Source organism: Balaenoptera borealis, assembly GCF_965194805.1.
Source record: "Balaenoptera borealis genome assembly, chromosome: 8".
In the NCBI taxonomy this organism is placed as follows: domain Eukaryota; kingdom Metazoa; phylum Chordata; class Mammalia; order Artiodactyla; family Balaenopteridae; genus Balaenoptera; species Balaenoptera borealis.
The window spans coordinates 29,579,617-29,592,000 of record NC_138865.1 but is presented as its reverse complement, the minus strand read 5'-3'; the positions used below and the strand labels follow the sequence as shown (position 1 = coordinate 29,592,000).

The window sequence follows — 12,384 nt, the reverse complement described above, 5'->3', positions numbered from 1 at the left end:
AAGAAGAAATCAAAACAGAAATAAAATATCTTAAAACAAATGAAAATGGAAACACAACACACTAAAACTTATGGGAAGCAGCAAAAGCAGTTCTAACAGAAGTTTGTAACAATATATGACTATGTTAAGAAAAAATAAATATCTCAAATAAACAACCTAACTTCACACATCAAAAAATTTAAAGAAAAGAACAAACTGCACCAAAAGTTAGCAGAGGAAAGGAAACAACAAAAATCAGAGCAGAATCAAATGAAATAGAGACCAGAAAAACAATAGAAAAAAATTGAACAGCACATTAAAAGGATCATACACCATGATCAAGTGGAATTTATCCCTGTGCTGCAAGGATGGTTCAACATATGCAAATCAATAATTGTGATACACCACACTAATAAAATGAAAGATAAAAATAATATAATCATCGCAATAGATGGGGAAAGAGCATTTGATGAAACAAAATATCCTTTCATGATAAAAAAAAAAAACTCTTCACAAATTGAGTATAGAATACGGGTCATATTCAACAATCCTACAGCTAAAATCACACTCAAGAGTGGAAGGGTGAAAGCTTTTCCTCTAAGATCAGAAACAAGAAAACAAAACAAGGGTACCCAGAGTGGCACCACACATATTCAACATGATACCAGAAGTCCCAACCAGAGAAGTCAGGCAAAAATAAGAAATAAAAGGCATGCAAATCAGAAAGAAAGGAGTAAATCTGTTTGCAGATTTATGATCTCATAGATAAAAAATCCTGAAGACTCCATCAAAAACTGTTAGCACTAATTTTTAAAATTCAGTAAAGTTCCAGGATACAAAAATCAACATCCAGATATCAATTGCATTTCTATACTCTAGCAAACAAATATCTGAAAAAGAAATAAAGAAAACAATCTTATTTATAATAGCATCCAAAATAATTAAATACTTAGGAACAAATTTAACCAAGGAGGCAAAAGATCTGTACACTGCAACTATACGACTTTGATGAAAGAATTTGACAGACATAAATAAATGGAAAGATACCCCATGTTCATGGATCAGAAGAATTAACATTGTTAAAATATCCACATTACCCAAGGCCATCTACAGATTCAATGTCATTCCTATCAAAATTCCAAGGGCATTTTTCACAGAAATAGAAAAAACAATCCTAAAATTCGAATGGAACCACAAAGACCACGAAAAACCAAAGCAATCTTGACAAAGAATAAACAAAGCTGGAGTTACCACACTTCTTGTTTTCAAACCTTATTACAAAGTTATAGTAATCAAAAGAGTATGGCATAAAAACAGACACATAAAACAATGGAACAGAGTAGACAGCCCGGAAATAAACCCACACATATACAGTCAATTATTATTTGACAAGGGAGCCAAGCATACTCACTGGGGAAAGGATAGTCTCTTCAAATAATGGTGTTAGGAAAACTGGATATCACGTGTAGAAGATGAAGCTGGACTCTTAACTTACACCACTCACAAAAATTACCTCAAAATAGATTAAAGACATAAACATAAGACCTGAAACTGTAAAACTCCTAGAAGAGAACATAGGGTAGAAGCTCCTTGACATTTGTCTTAGTGATATGACATCAAAAGCACAAACAACAAAACAAAAATTAAAAAATGGGACGACATCAAACTAAAAACCTTCTGTACAGCAAAGAAACAATTCACAAAATGAAAAGGCAACATATGGAATGAGAGTAATATTTGTAAACAAACTAATAAGGGGTTAATATCCAAAATACATAAGAAATTCATTTAACCCAACAGCAAAAAACCAAGCAATTCAATTTAAAAATGGACAGAAGATCTAAATGGACAGTTTTCCGAAGAACACATATAAATGACCAACAGGTGTATGAAAAGATGCTCAACATCAATAATCATTAATGAAACACAAATCAAAACCACAATAAGATATCACTTCAAACCTATTAGAATGGCTATCATAAAAAAGACACAAGATAAAAGTGGAGGAAAAGGAATGCTTGTACACTGTTGGTGGGAATGTAAATTGGTACAGCCATTATGCAAAACAGTATGCTCAAAAAATTAAAAAGAGAACTACCATATGATCCAGCAATCCCACTTCTGGATATATAGCCAAAGGAAATGGAATAAAATTACTATCTCAAAGAAATATCTGCACTCCCATATTCACTGAAGCATTATTCACAATAGCCAAGATATGGAAACAACCTTAGTGTCCATCAACAGAAGAATGGTTAAAGAAGATGTGACAAATATATCTATATATATAGATATACACACAATGGAATATTATTTAGCCAAGAAAAAGAATGAAATCTTGCCTTTTGAGCAACATGGATTGACCATGAGGGCATTATGCTAAGTGAAATAAATCAGAAAGACAAATACTGTGTGCTATCACTTATACATGGAATGTAAAAAAGCTGAAACTCACAGAAACAGAGTAGGATGGTAGTTGCCAAGGTCTAGGAATTGGGGGAAATGGGGAGATGTTGATCAAATGGTGGAAACTTCCAGTTATAAGACGAATAAGTTCTGGTCATCTAACGTACAGCATGGCGACTACAGTTAACTATACTGTATCATATACTTCAAAGTTGCTAAGAGAGCAGATCTCAAATGGCTTAAACACACACACACAAAGGTAACTGTGTGAAGGAATGGAAAAGTTAACTGACCATACTGTGGTAATCATTTTGCAATTATGTATGTGTAGCAAATCATCACATTGTATACCTTAAACTCACTCAATGTTATATGTTAATTATTTCTCAATGAAGATGGAAAACAAAACAAAACTGCAGTCCACCATTGTTCGCTTAGTTGATCAGACTGGCATCCCAACACAGTCTATTGGAGGAAGCCTCCCCTCACTCACTTTTGGGAGAAGCCTCTGCCTTGTATGTTAACTAGTTATTCTAGTCACTCCTAGAGTCACCAGCCTAAAAAGCAGGTATGCTGATCTCAGACAAAAAGAGACTGATGAGATGAATCTGTCCTGGCTAAGGTGCCAACTAGTGAATTATAGCCTTTTCAGACCTATACTATAGCACCTTTAAGTTACAGAAGGAGCTGAGAAGGACCTTAAGGACTACTCCTTCAAGATCCTATAACAATTTAAGTTGGAATACAGCATATGGTAGACACAGCACAAAGTGGCAGCAGCCAAAGTGCAAATGCACCAAGAACTAACAGTGCCTTCTTAGGCAGAACTTGCTGTGTGGTAAAATCAGTTAGAAAGCCAAGAGCAGCCCAGAGGTGGCCCCTCCATTGAACACTTGAGTCGTTCTGCTCACTGTGCCAACTGTTCTAAAATTATGTCCAGGATTTAATTTACGGAGGTGACCAAGTGATGATAGAGAGGCCAATGCCTTTGAAACTCATTAGTTACATTTCCTGAAAGAAGGGGACATGCAACACCACACAGGGCTAGTGGGTAAGTACCAGGTTTGGTCAGGAGGCAGAAGCAGGAACAAGGAGAAAGCCTATGCCAGAGCGTTTATTGGAATTTTGACAGAAAATGTAAGGGAGGGCAGAGTAAACAATTTAGGATTGCTTAGTTTGAATAATTCTGGTGGGTTTTAGGCTATAGGTGTGGTCCCTAGTTGCCTGGTACCTGACCCTGGGACATTTTAGGTCAGGGGAAATATTGGCTTAGTGTGTAAGTTAGATAAATGGGGTAATTGGGGCTCTAGACCCCAGACTGGTTGGTTGATTTGCATATGAAAGACAAGCTCCCAGAGAGCCCTTTGCTAGCCCAGTGTGGGGCAGTCTCTCCCTGGCCAGACAGCTTTTTAAGGTGTCAAAACATCACAAAATACAGAAAATGAAAACTTGATTAATACACTGCTGCTGCTCTACATGGCCGTTTGTCCACCAGGCTCACTCATCTCAAGACCCATATGCCAGGACCACACAAATGCTGAAGGAGTGTGAATCTGCCTAGGTACAGACACCCTGAACCCATCTGCACGAAGAGGGGCCAGAAATCATCAACATTTATGGGGATTCTTTGGCCCTAGAGAATGGACCAACTCTAAAAATAGAGTTACCATGTGATCTTGCAATCCCACTCCTGGGCATATATCCAGAGAAAAGTCTAATTTGAAAAGATACATGCACACCAATGTTCATAGTAGCACTATTAACAATACCAAGACATGGAAACAACGTAAGTGTCCATCAACAGATGAATGGATAAAGAAGATGTGCTATTTATATGCAATGGAATATTACTCAGTCATAAAAAGAGAATGAAATAATGCCATTTGCAGCAACATGGATGGACTGAGAGATTATCATACTAAGTGAAGTAAGTCAAACAGAGAAAGATAAATATCATTTGATATCACTTATATGTGGAATCTAAAAAAAAAGATACAAATGAACTTATTTATGAAACAGAAATAGATCCACAGACATAGAAAACAAACTTATGGAACCAAAAGGGAAAGGAGGGGAGGGATAAATTAGGAGTTCAGAATTAACATATACACACTACCATATATATAATAGATAATCAACAAGGACCTACCATATAGCACAGGGAACGATACTCAATATTTTGTAATAACCTGTAAGGGAAAAGAATCTGAAAAGAATCACTTTGCTGTACACCTGAAACTAACACAACATTGTAAATCAACTATACGTCAATAAAAAAAATACAATGCTTCCTTTGGAATTTTCCTGAAGGTCAATGACCAGTGGGTATCTTTACTGTGCATTGGCAGGAGGTTATCTTAACCCATGAACTGATTATTTTGCTATCGATGAATAGAAAATTTAGTCCATACATAACAATTTTTTAAAAAGAGACAATTTATTTTTTAAATATTTATTTATTTATTTGTTTGTTTGTTTGTTTGTTCGGCTGTGTCAGGTCTTAGTTGCTGTGTGCAGGATCTTCGTTGCGGCATGCGGGATCTTTAGTTGTGGCATGCGAGAATCTTTTAGTTTCGGCATGTGGGATCTAGTTCCTTGACCAGAGATCGAACCTGGGCCCCCTGCATTGGGAGCGTAGAGTCTTAACCACTGGACCACCAGGGAAGTCCCAAGACAATTTATTTAAGAAACTGACAATTCGTCCTTATCGTTTTGAGTGCAATTTGAATCCACCCTCACTTCTAAATTCCACTGCCACTTACTTATTGAGTCACTTCACCAACCAGAACAATTACTGTGATCCCCAATTCCACTCTTTCAATCTTGCAGTAGTGCCTCAGCTCAGCTTCTAAAACTGCCATTTTCTTGTTTAAAACCTCGCCTGGGAAACTGTCCAGCTACAGATTGTAATGGTGACCACCTGAATCTGAATCTCTTCAACCTTCCAAACCAGAAGATCAACAATGACAAGTAAAACAACACAAATAAAGAACACTAATAAAATTACTATTGGCCATACTTTAGATATACTAGGGTACAGAGAATACCACGAACTTCTAATTATTTACAAGTAGAGAAATGAAAAACAAGTTTCAACAGGCTCTCACTGAGACAGGCCTGGGACCTGGGACCTTTTGCTGCAGTGCTGCAATGCTTGCACCTGGACAAACCTCTCCTCAGGCAAAAAAATACAAAGAAACTATAAGGGGCTAAAGATAACTGCATGCATGCGCAGTTGGGACAAATTATGTACAAAAGATACAAAAAGAACAAAAAACCTCCCTACTGTCATTTCTGAAGACCTAGGAGCAAAAAAACAGGGTGTCCGGAGCAAAAGCAGGGTACTGAGCACGCCCCCTGCACTCAACACCACCAGAGGGGTGGACAAAACACTTAAGCCACCCCTCTGGCCCGACCCCTGGACACCCCCTACGCTCACCCCATATAAAGAACCAGCTCACTTCCCCCCCACCAAGGGAGCAAGTGAGCAAGGGAACCGGTAACTTGTTCTGGCTCCCCACTGCTGCAGCAGGGGCCCCAATAAAGCCTTGCCTGAATTTCTTGTCTGGCCTCTAGTCAATTTCTGTTTATTGAGGAAGGCCAAGAACCCTGGTCGGTATCATCATGGCTGGTAAAAGTCTACAGGCATGAAGAATGAGGGAAGGCGAACTTAAGAGATTCTGTGAAAAAGAAAAGTGGAACAGAAGATGCAGATAAAGATAGACAAAATCACTTCCAGAAAGTGAGATTACAAGAGTAAGTGTCAAAATGTTAAACACAAGTTGAAGAATTGTCAATTTCTGGCATCAGCTATAAGAATTGGGCTTGAAAGTAAGCAGAACTCTAGGTATTAGCCTTTGGGAAGCATTGCTTCTTGGGGGAGAATCTGCCAAATGGAGAAGTGGTGGCAGTGAAAAGAAAGAAGGAAGAAAAAGGAAGAAGTAAAAGTTAAGGATCCTACAGAAACCAAAGACAAACATGTCACACCACCTCTCCTCTCTTTCTGCCGCCATCCCAACCATTACCAACATAATCAAAAATTTTAAATGCATTTTAAAATACTGGTAAAAGAGGGCACTCTTACACCAGGAAAATTATCAACAAAAAGCCTAGGATTGAAAAAAAATTAACTCAATTCAACATAAAGTACTACAAAAAGTAAATAGAAAATTCAAATTAAAATATTTCCTGTGATAGATATTCTTTCCAAAAATTAGTAAGGGAGCAGAAGAATACTGTAACAAACTTCTAAATTGAATTAAATATTCATAAACAAGCAATTAGTTTTAAAACAATAAGTTTTTTAACATTGAATGCATGCATTGAATCAGCAATTTTAAAAACTAATGACAAAAAAGGACAAAACACACAAAAAATTCAATGAAAGTCAATCAAGTTCAGAAAACGAATTGAAGAAAAAGACAAATTCCACCAGGGAAGGAAGAACAAATTAGAGGGTGCCCAAGAGAGTACAGATTGGAATAAAATTTTAATAAGGGACTTTGAGGAAAGGCAGGAAGACAACCAAGAGAGTACATCTGAGATTTTTTTCAAAGAGTAAAAATGTTTAAGGAGAAAGTGGATGAAATGCCAGGCAGGCAAGAAAAAAAAATCTGATCTTTATATAATTAGAGTTACTAGAAATGAAAAAGAAACACAACAGAAATAAATATTGATATTTAAATCTGTAAGGCAAGAAAACTACCTGGAAATAAAAGATAACTTAAATTGACATGTTGAGAGGGCCTACCTTGTACCCGGGAAAATGATTCAAAAACAAATCACTTTGAGAAACATGTTAGTAAAACGACTCTAAGGAAAAAAATCATCAGGTCCTCTAAACAAAATAATCAAATTACCTATAATGAGAAGAATATTAGTCTAGCACCAGCCTCTCAAGAGCAGCATACAATGCAAAGCAACAGTGGAACAGCATTTTCAAAATATTCCATAGAACAAAAGTTACCCAAGGTTTTTATATTCAGCCAAGCTGCCTTTAACGTATCAAGTCTATAAGTAAACAGTTTCGACTGTGCAAGAACCCAGGGACTATTGTGCAGGTGAGTCATTCATGAGGAATCTACAATAGGATGAGCTCATGTCAACAGCACACACTGAGGAAACCTTGGTAAATGATTGCTGGTGATTATTTAACATATTTAATTGTAAATCAAATACTAACACAAGAGTAGGGTAATGGGTGAGAGAATAGTGTTTAATTGTTACATGTTCCGAGTATGTGGAAAGAATTCCATTAAAAATGGGAGGAGAAGAGAGGGAGAAGAGTGAAATTTGAAAAAGGTAACTGACTGTTGTATATATGAGTGTCAGTGAGTACCATTTAAAACTGACAGACTAGATAGCAAAAGCTTTTTAAGAAAAAGGAAAATTAAGGGCACTGTAACAGGTATACATATAAAGAGTACTTAGAGCAAAACAGAATCTAAAAACCTAATAAAATAATAAAAGGATATTTTGTTATATTTATTGTAAATAAAACATATCAATTATAGCATAAAATAATATGTCAGAATTGAAACACAATGTACTTGTAACATTAAAAGTACATGGGCAAGGAAAAAAAAAAAAAAGAATGCACCAACTTGATCGACCAGGGTCAAGGCACAAATACCAAGGCCCACAGCCCCTGAATGCCCCACTCAAAATTCTCATAGAGTCTCCCATACACGTACGCACTGATGCCTGAATATTCTTACTTCACACACACACACACACACCGGTGATAAATGCTGATGAATGCTTAATAAAATGCTTTCCAAGGGCAGGTAGGAAAGCTTTGATTTACGGAGCTTCACAACTTACCTGGTGTAACTATTCTCAGCATGACTAATTTCAACCTGACGTCACAGAGCTGGGAAGAGATATGCACCATTGGCTATACCAAGCTAGTACGGGCCACTTCCAGCACACCCTATCCCCTTTCATGTGAATATGTGCACACAGTCTGACTGCACCCTGAGTGACACCCTGAACTCTCACCCCAAATATACAAACAAAACCACACTACATATCCCCAGAACATATCTCAGAACATACAATCTTTCATATACACTAAATACACCCATACAACTGCTACCTGAAACCTGAATGTACATACAAAACACCTCTCACTACCTGATTTTTACACAAAACCACTCACCTTGAATGTGCTCAAATACCAACATATGCAACCAACACACTACCTGTATATTCACAACAAATAACCTGTAGACACATAGGCTCTCAAAAAACACCAAGTATACAGTTGTTTCATGAACCACCAAAAAAATACCCACACACAATCCCACAGTCCCAAAATACATATACTCCACAATTCCTGAACACACAACCTATACAGCCTCTCTGTTTCCAAATACATACACTGAACCTCTCCCATATCTCAGAATACACACCCCGTAAGCCCCATGAACCTAAAGACACACACACAGGCACAAAACAACCAAACTTACCAAATATATACAGGACCATCCCACGAACATTGAAAATACACATATAAGCAACTCCACCAAGTTCTTCAACCAGTACATTCCAGAAGTGACACAAAGAGGATCCCTGAATACTTTAATACACACACAAAGCCCTTATGCACACTCTCATAAACTAACCATGAACATACACCCCTCATGCTCAGATACATACAAGACACAAAAACACCAACAATCCCTCAACTGTAGCTACTATACACTCATGACCCCCACACACTCATGGACACACACACCAGCAAATATTCCCAATCTCTAAATATATATATCCCCCCAAACACTATACATCATCCTTACATTTCCAGAATCCAACATTACCACCACAATCCCCAAACATTTCCAAACACAAAAATCCCAGCATTCCGGGAAACCACTGTGACCATTTCTGACAACCTCAAACCTTATGAATTCACCCATGCCCTGATGGATATACACACAAACCAGTACACACTCCTAAGACACATGGACACATCTCCAGCATATCATATATAAATACACATAAAAGCCCTTCCAAGTCCCAAATTACACATCTTAAACCTCCATACCCCTAAATACTTACTTAGAACCATATCATATACTTCCAGTACAAATAAATTCTCCCATTCTCCTGTATACACATAACTACATTACTATATCAACACAAAAATACTCACTTCCAGATACAAATAACCCCCAATGAAAAATGTAAACACATACTCTAGTAAATATTCATCTAATCGGCTACGCTCCTTGAATACACACACAAACTCAACATACATGTTTCTCACCACAAGCCCCAAATATACCCCCAATTACTCAGCATACTACACATATGGAAATATACCAACCTATAACCAAAAATAAACATAAGGCTTCACACTATCTGCATATACATAATCCCACACTCCCAAATACTCACACTGAAATAACACCACCTGCTTCCAGAACACAGATTCATATAAACCCCACACCAAACAACACATTCATATGCACATATACATTATACCACCAGTCCCATAAAATAGTCTTAAACCTGCCCTCACACACCCCAAAACACACAATTCCTGAAAACCACCAGAAGAAACGCACAAAATACAGCATGCCCTAAATATACAAATGATCCCTCTACATTTCAAAAATAGGCAAAACACATGACCCTACACCAAAAATAATAAACACAAGTACTTTTTCCAACTTTTCCACTATGTACATGCAGCTAACCCTTCAAAACCCACCATCAGACACGCATTTCTAACATGCTGGGAGAAAACACACAAATAAACGCACATTCCCAAAGTCTTACACTACAAATACATAACCCAAACAACTTGACTACATCTGAATTACATCTCAAACCCTCTACATAAACTCAAATACATCCACTCTCACAACAACACACTCATGTCTTCCACTGAACCCCAAATATCCACACAGACATCACCAACCCACAAATACAAATACACTACTCAGATTCTCACCAACTCCATAAATACACAAATAAACCTCACGCCAGGAATTCATGGAAACACATTCCCAATAGACTCCCAAATAATGATATACATAAAACCACCCACTGCCCATGAGGTCCTACAATCCCTGGAAGATCTACAAATACGCATATACAACATGACACTTCCAGATACACATAAACACCCACAACTCCCCAACTGCCAAAAACAAGGATGTAACTTCTTAATATCCTTAAATACAGACACTGAACTCCAACAAGCCACAAACGCACATATATGTAATTCACACTACAAACACACCCACACAGTACTTTCACAACCTCAGAATACAAACATAAACTACCTTAAGCCCCATACGCACCTGCAGTGGTGTGTCATCAAGCAAAGCCTTAATAACCTGAATCAGCACTCCCTAAAGAAATGTGGAGATATATACCATATAATTAATTTTAAAGATATAATGGATGTGTGCACAGAATTTACAAATAACTTAAAATGTACACTATTCTTCACTGTAAATTCTATATACCGAATTGATTCTTACCTAATCCTTTCGTTGATTTTTGCTGAACTTTTGCATCACCAGCCAAACTATGCTTGCAATTCCGTCATGATCTGAGAGTATCAGACTACGAATAAATGCTTATTGTTAGATTCAGGAAACTTACTCCTCTCATTGACAAAAGAGTACAGTTTGAACATAAGTGTTGATTGATATTTTTATGTTAAAAAGTTACTAGTGAAGCTGTGAGGATGTTCGCTAGATCTTCACTCATATTCCAGTGACCTGAGCTACACCTTTGGAACCAGATGAGGGTTTTCAACTCGCAAGAACTCCCTCTAGCTTTTGTACTCTTCAGAACGCACAGACTAGAACGGCACCTGTTTAATAGCTCGCACACACTACTTACCCCCCACCGTAGGCCCCGCAATCACTGAACCCTTCGTGCAGCCGGCTCCCCAGTGGTGCCAATAACCCTGGGGTAAACCCCTCAAGGGAATCGAGCTCTATGGGGGCGTGAATCCACATTGTGGGGAGTCTCCTTACACGGACAAGGGCACAAATAACCCACAGGGTGAACAACAGCGCAGAGCGGTGACACCTGAGGGGTGAAAAGTCCCCGTACCCCTTACCTCAGGGTTCCTGGAATTGACTCTCGAGGCCGCCATGACAGGCCCCGCCCCCGCCGGACGGCCGTTGGGGCCCCACCCTCCGCGCTCGCGCATGCGCTCCTGTCTTCTGGAGCCGACTGGCCCAACAGACGCCAGGAGCCATTGGAGGACTGCGGTCCGCGTGCCCGAGAGCCCCGCCCCAGTGGGCGTGCGCAGGCGTGCGCAGGCGTGCAGGCGAGGGGCGCGCGGGGATCTGTTCCAGGAGGTCTCTGCAGGAGAGGAGAGAAATGCAGGGTCGGGCACGCTACGGAGCATCTCTGGCGACGCTCCTTGCCGGGAACCTTCGTGATGGTCTCTTCTTAAAACCAGCTCTTGTGAGATGTGCACTCCTGATTTTTATACTGCACACGTGAAACCCATGCACTTAGCTACAAATAGTTCTGGAGAGCTCCGCTCTAAGCACAGTAGCCTCAAATTGGGGCAAGTGCTTTCATGCCCTTTGGACTGCAGTTCCTTGGTTCTTGTTTATGCCTTTCAAAAAACAGTAGGTCCTTTTTCCTAGCAAGCCTGAAGTTTCCGTTAAAGAACAATTCTAGCCAAGAATTCAGACCTGGGAAACACTCTTAAGATACTGTCTCCTGACTCCGTTCCTAGAGTTTTTCCAAACGCATTTACTCTACTAGAATATTTTTTCTCAGTGTATTTAATACATGGAGGTTTTTCAATAAATGTTGATTCACAGGTGTTTGTACGGTTTTTTTTTTTTTTTTAAATAACTTTGAGAGAGAGTGGACAATCTGGGCCAATTTCAACACAGCAGGTAGTATGGGAACAATTTTACTTTCCCTCCCTCCTTTTTTGTAATATCTTGGCAGACTTTCAGTTGGCATTAAAAACAACAACAACAACAAAAATAGTAGCGGAATCAACTTACT

General features: G+C 38.6%; 1 protein-coding gene across 5 annotated transcripts in view; it reads right to left on the bottom strand.

Annotated features, from left to right (window-relative positions):
- Window positions 1-11,572, bottom strand: part of LOC309634352 (uncharacterized protein) — a 116,135-nt gene extending 104,563 nt beyond the window's left edge. For 4 of the 5 annotated variants that reach the window (XR_014248009.1, XR_014248010.1, XR_014248011.1 and 1 more), the window contains exons 1-2: window positions 11,471-11,572; window positions 10,698-10,965 (exon numbers count right to left, since the gene is read on the bottom strand). Coding sequence is in view for 1 of the 5 variants with exons in the window: in XM_082404305.1 (XP_082260431.1) it covers window positions 10,698-10,714 (17 nt within the window). In the remaining 4 variants the exon portion in view is untranslated. Of the gene's footprint in view, window positions 1-10,311; window positions 10,966-11,470 lie in introns of those variants that run through there. The other variant, XR_014248012.1, reaches the window with a different exon arrangement.
- Window positions 11,573-12,384: the final 812 nt, after the last annotated feature.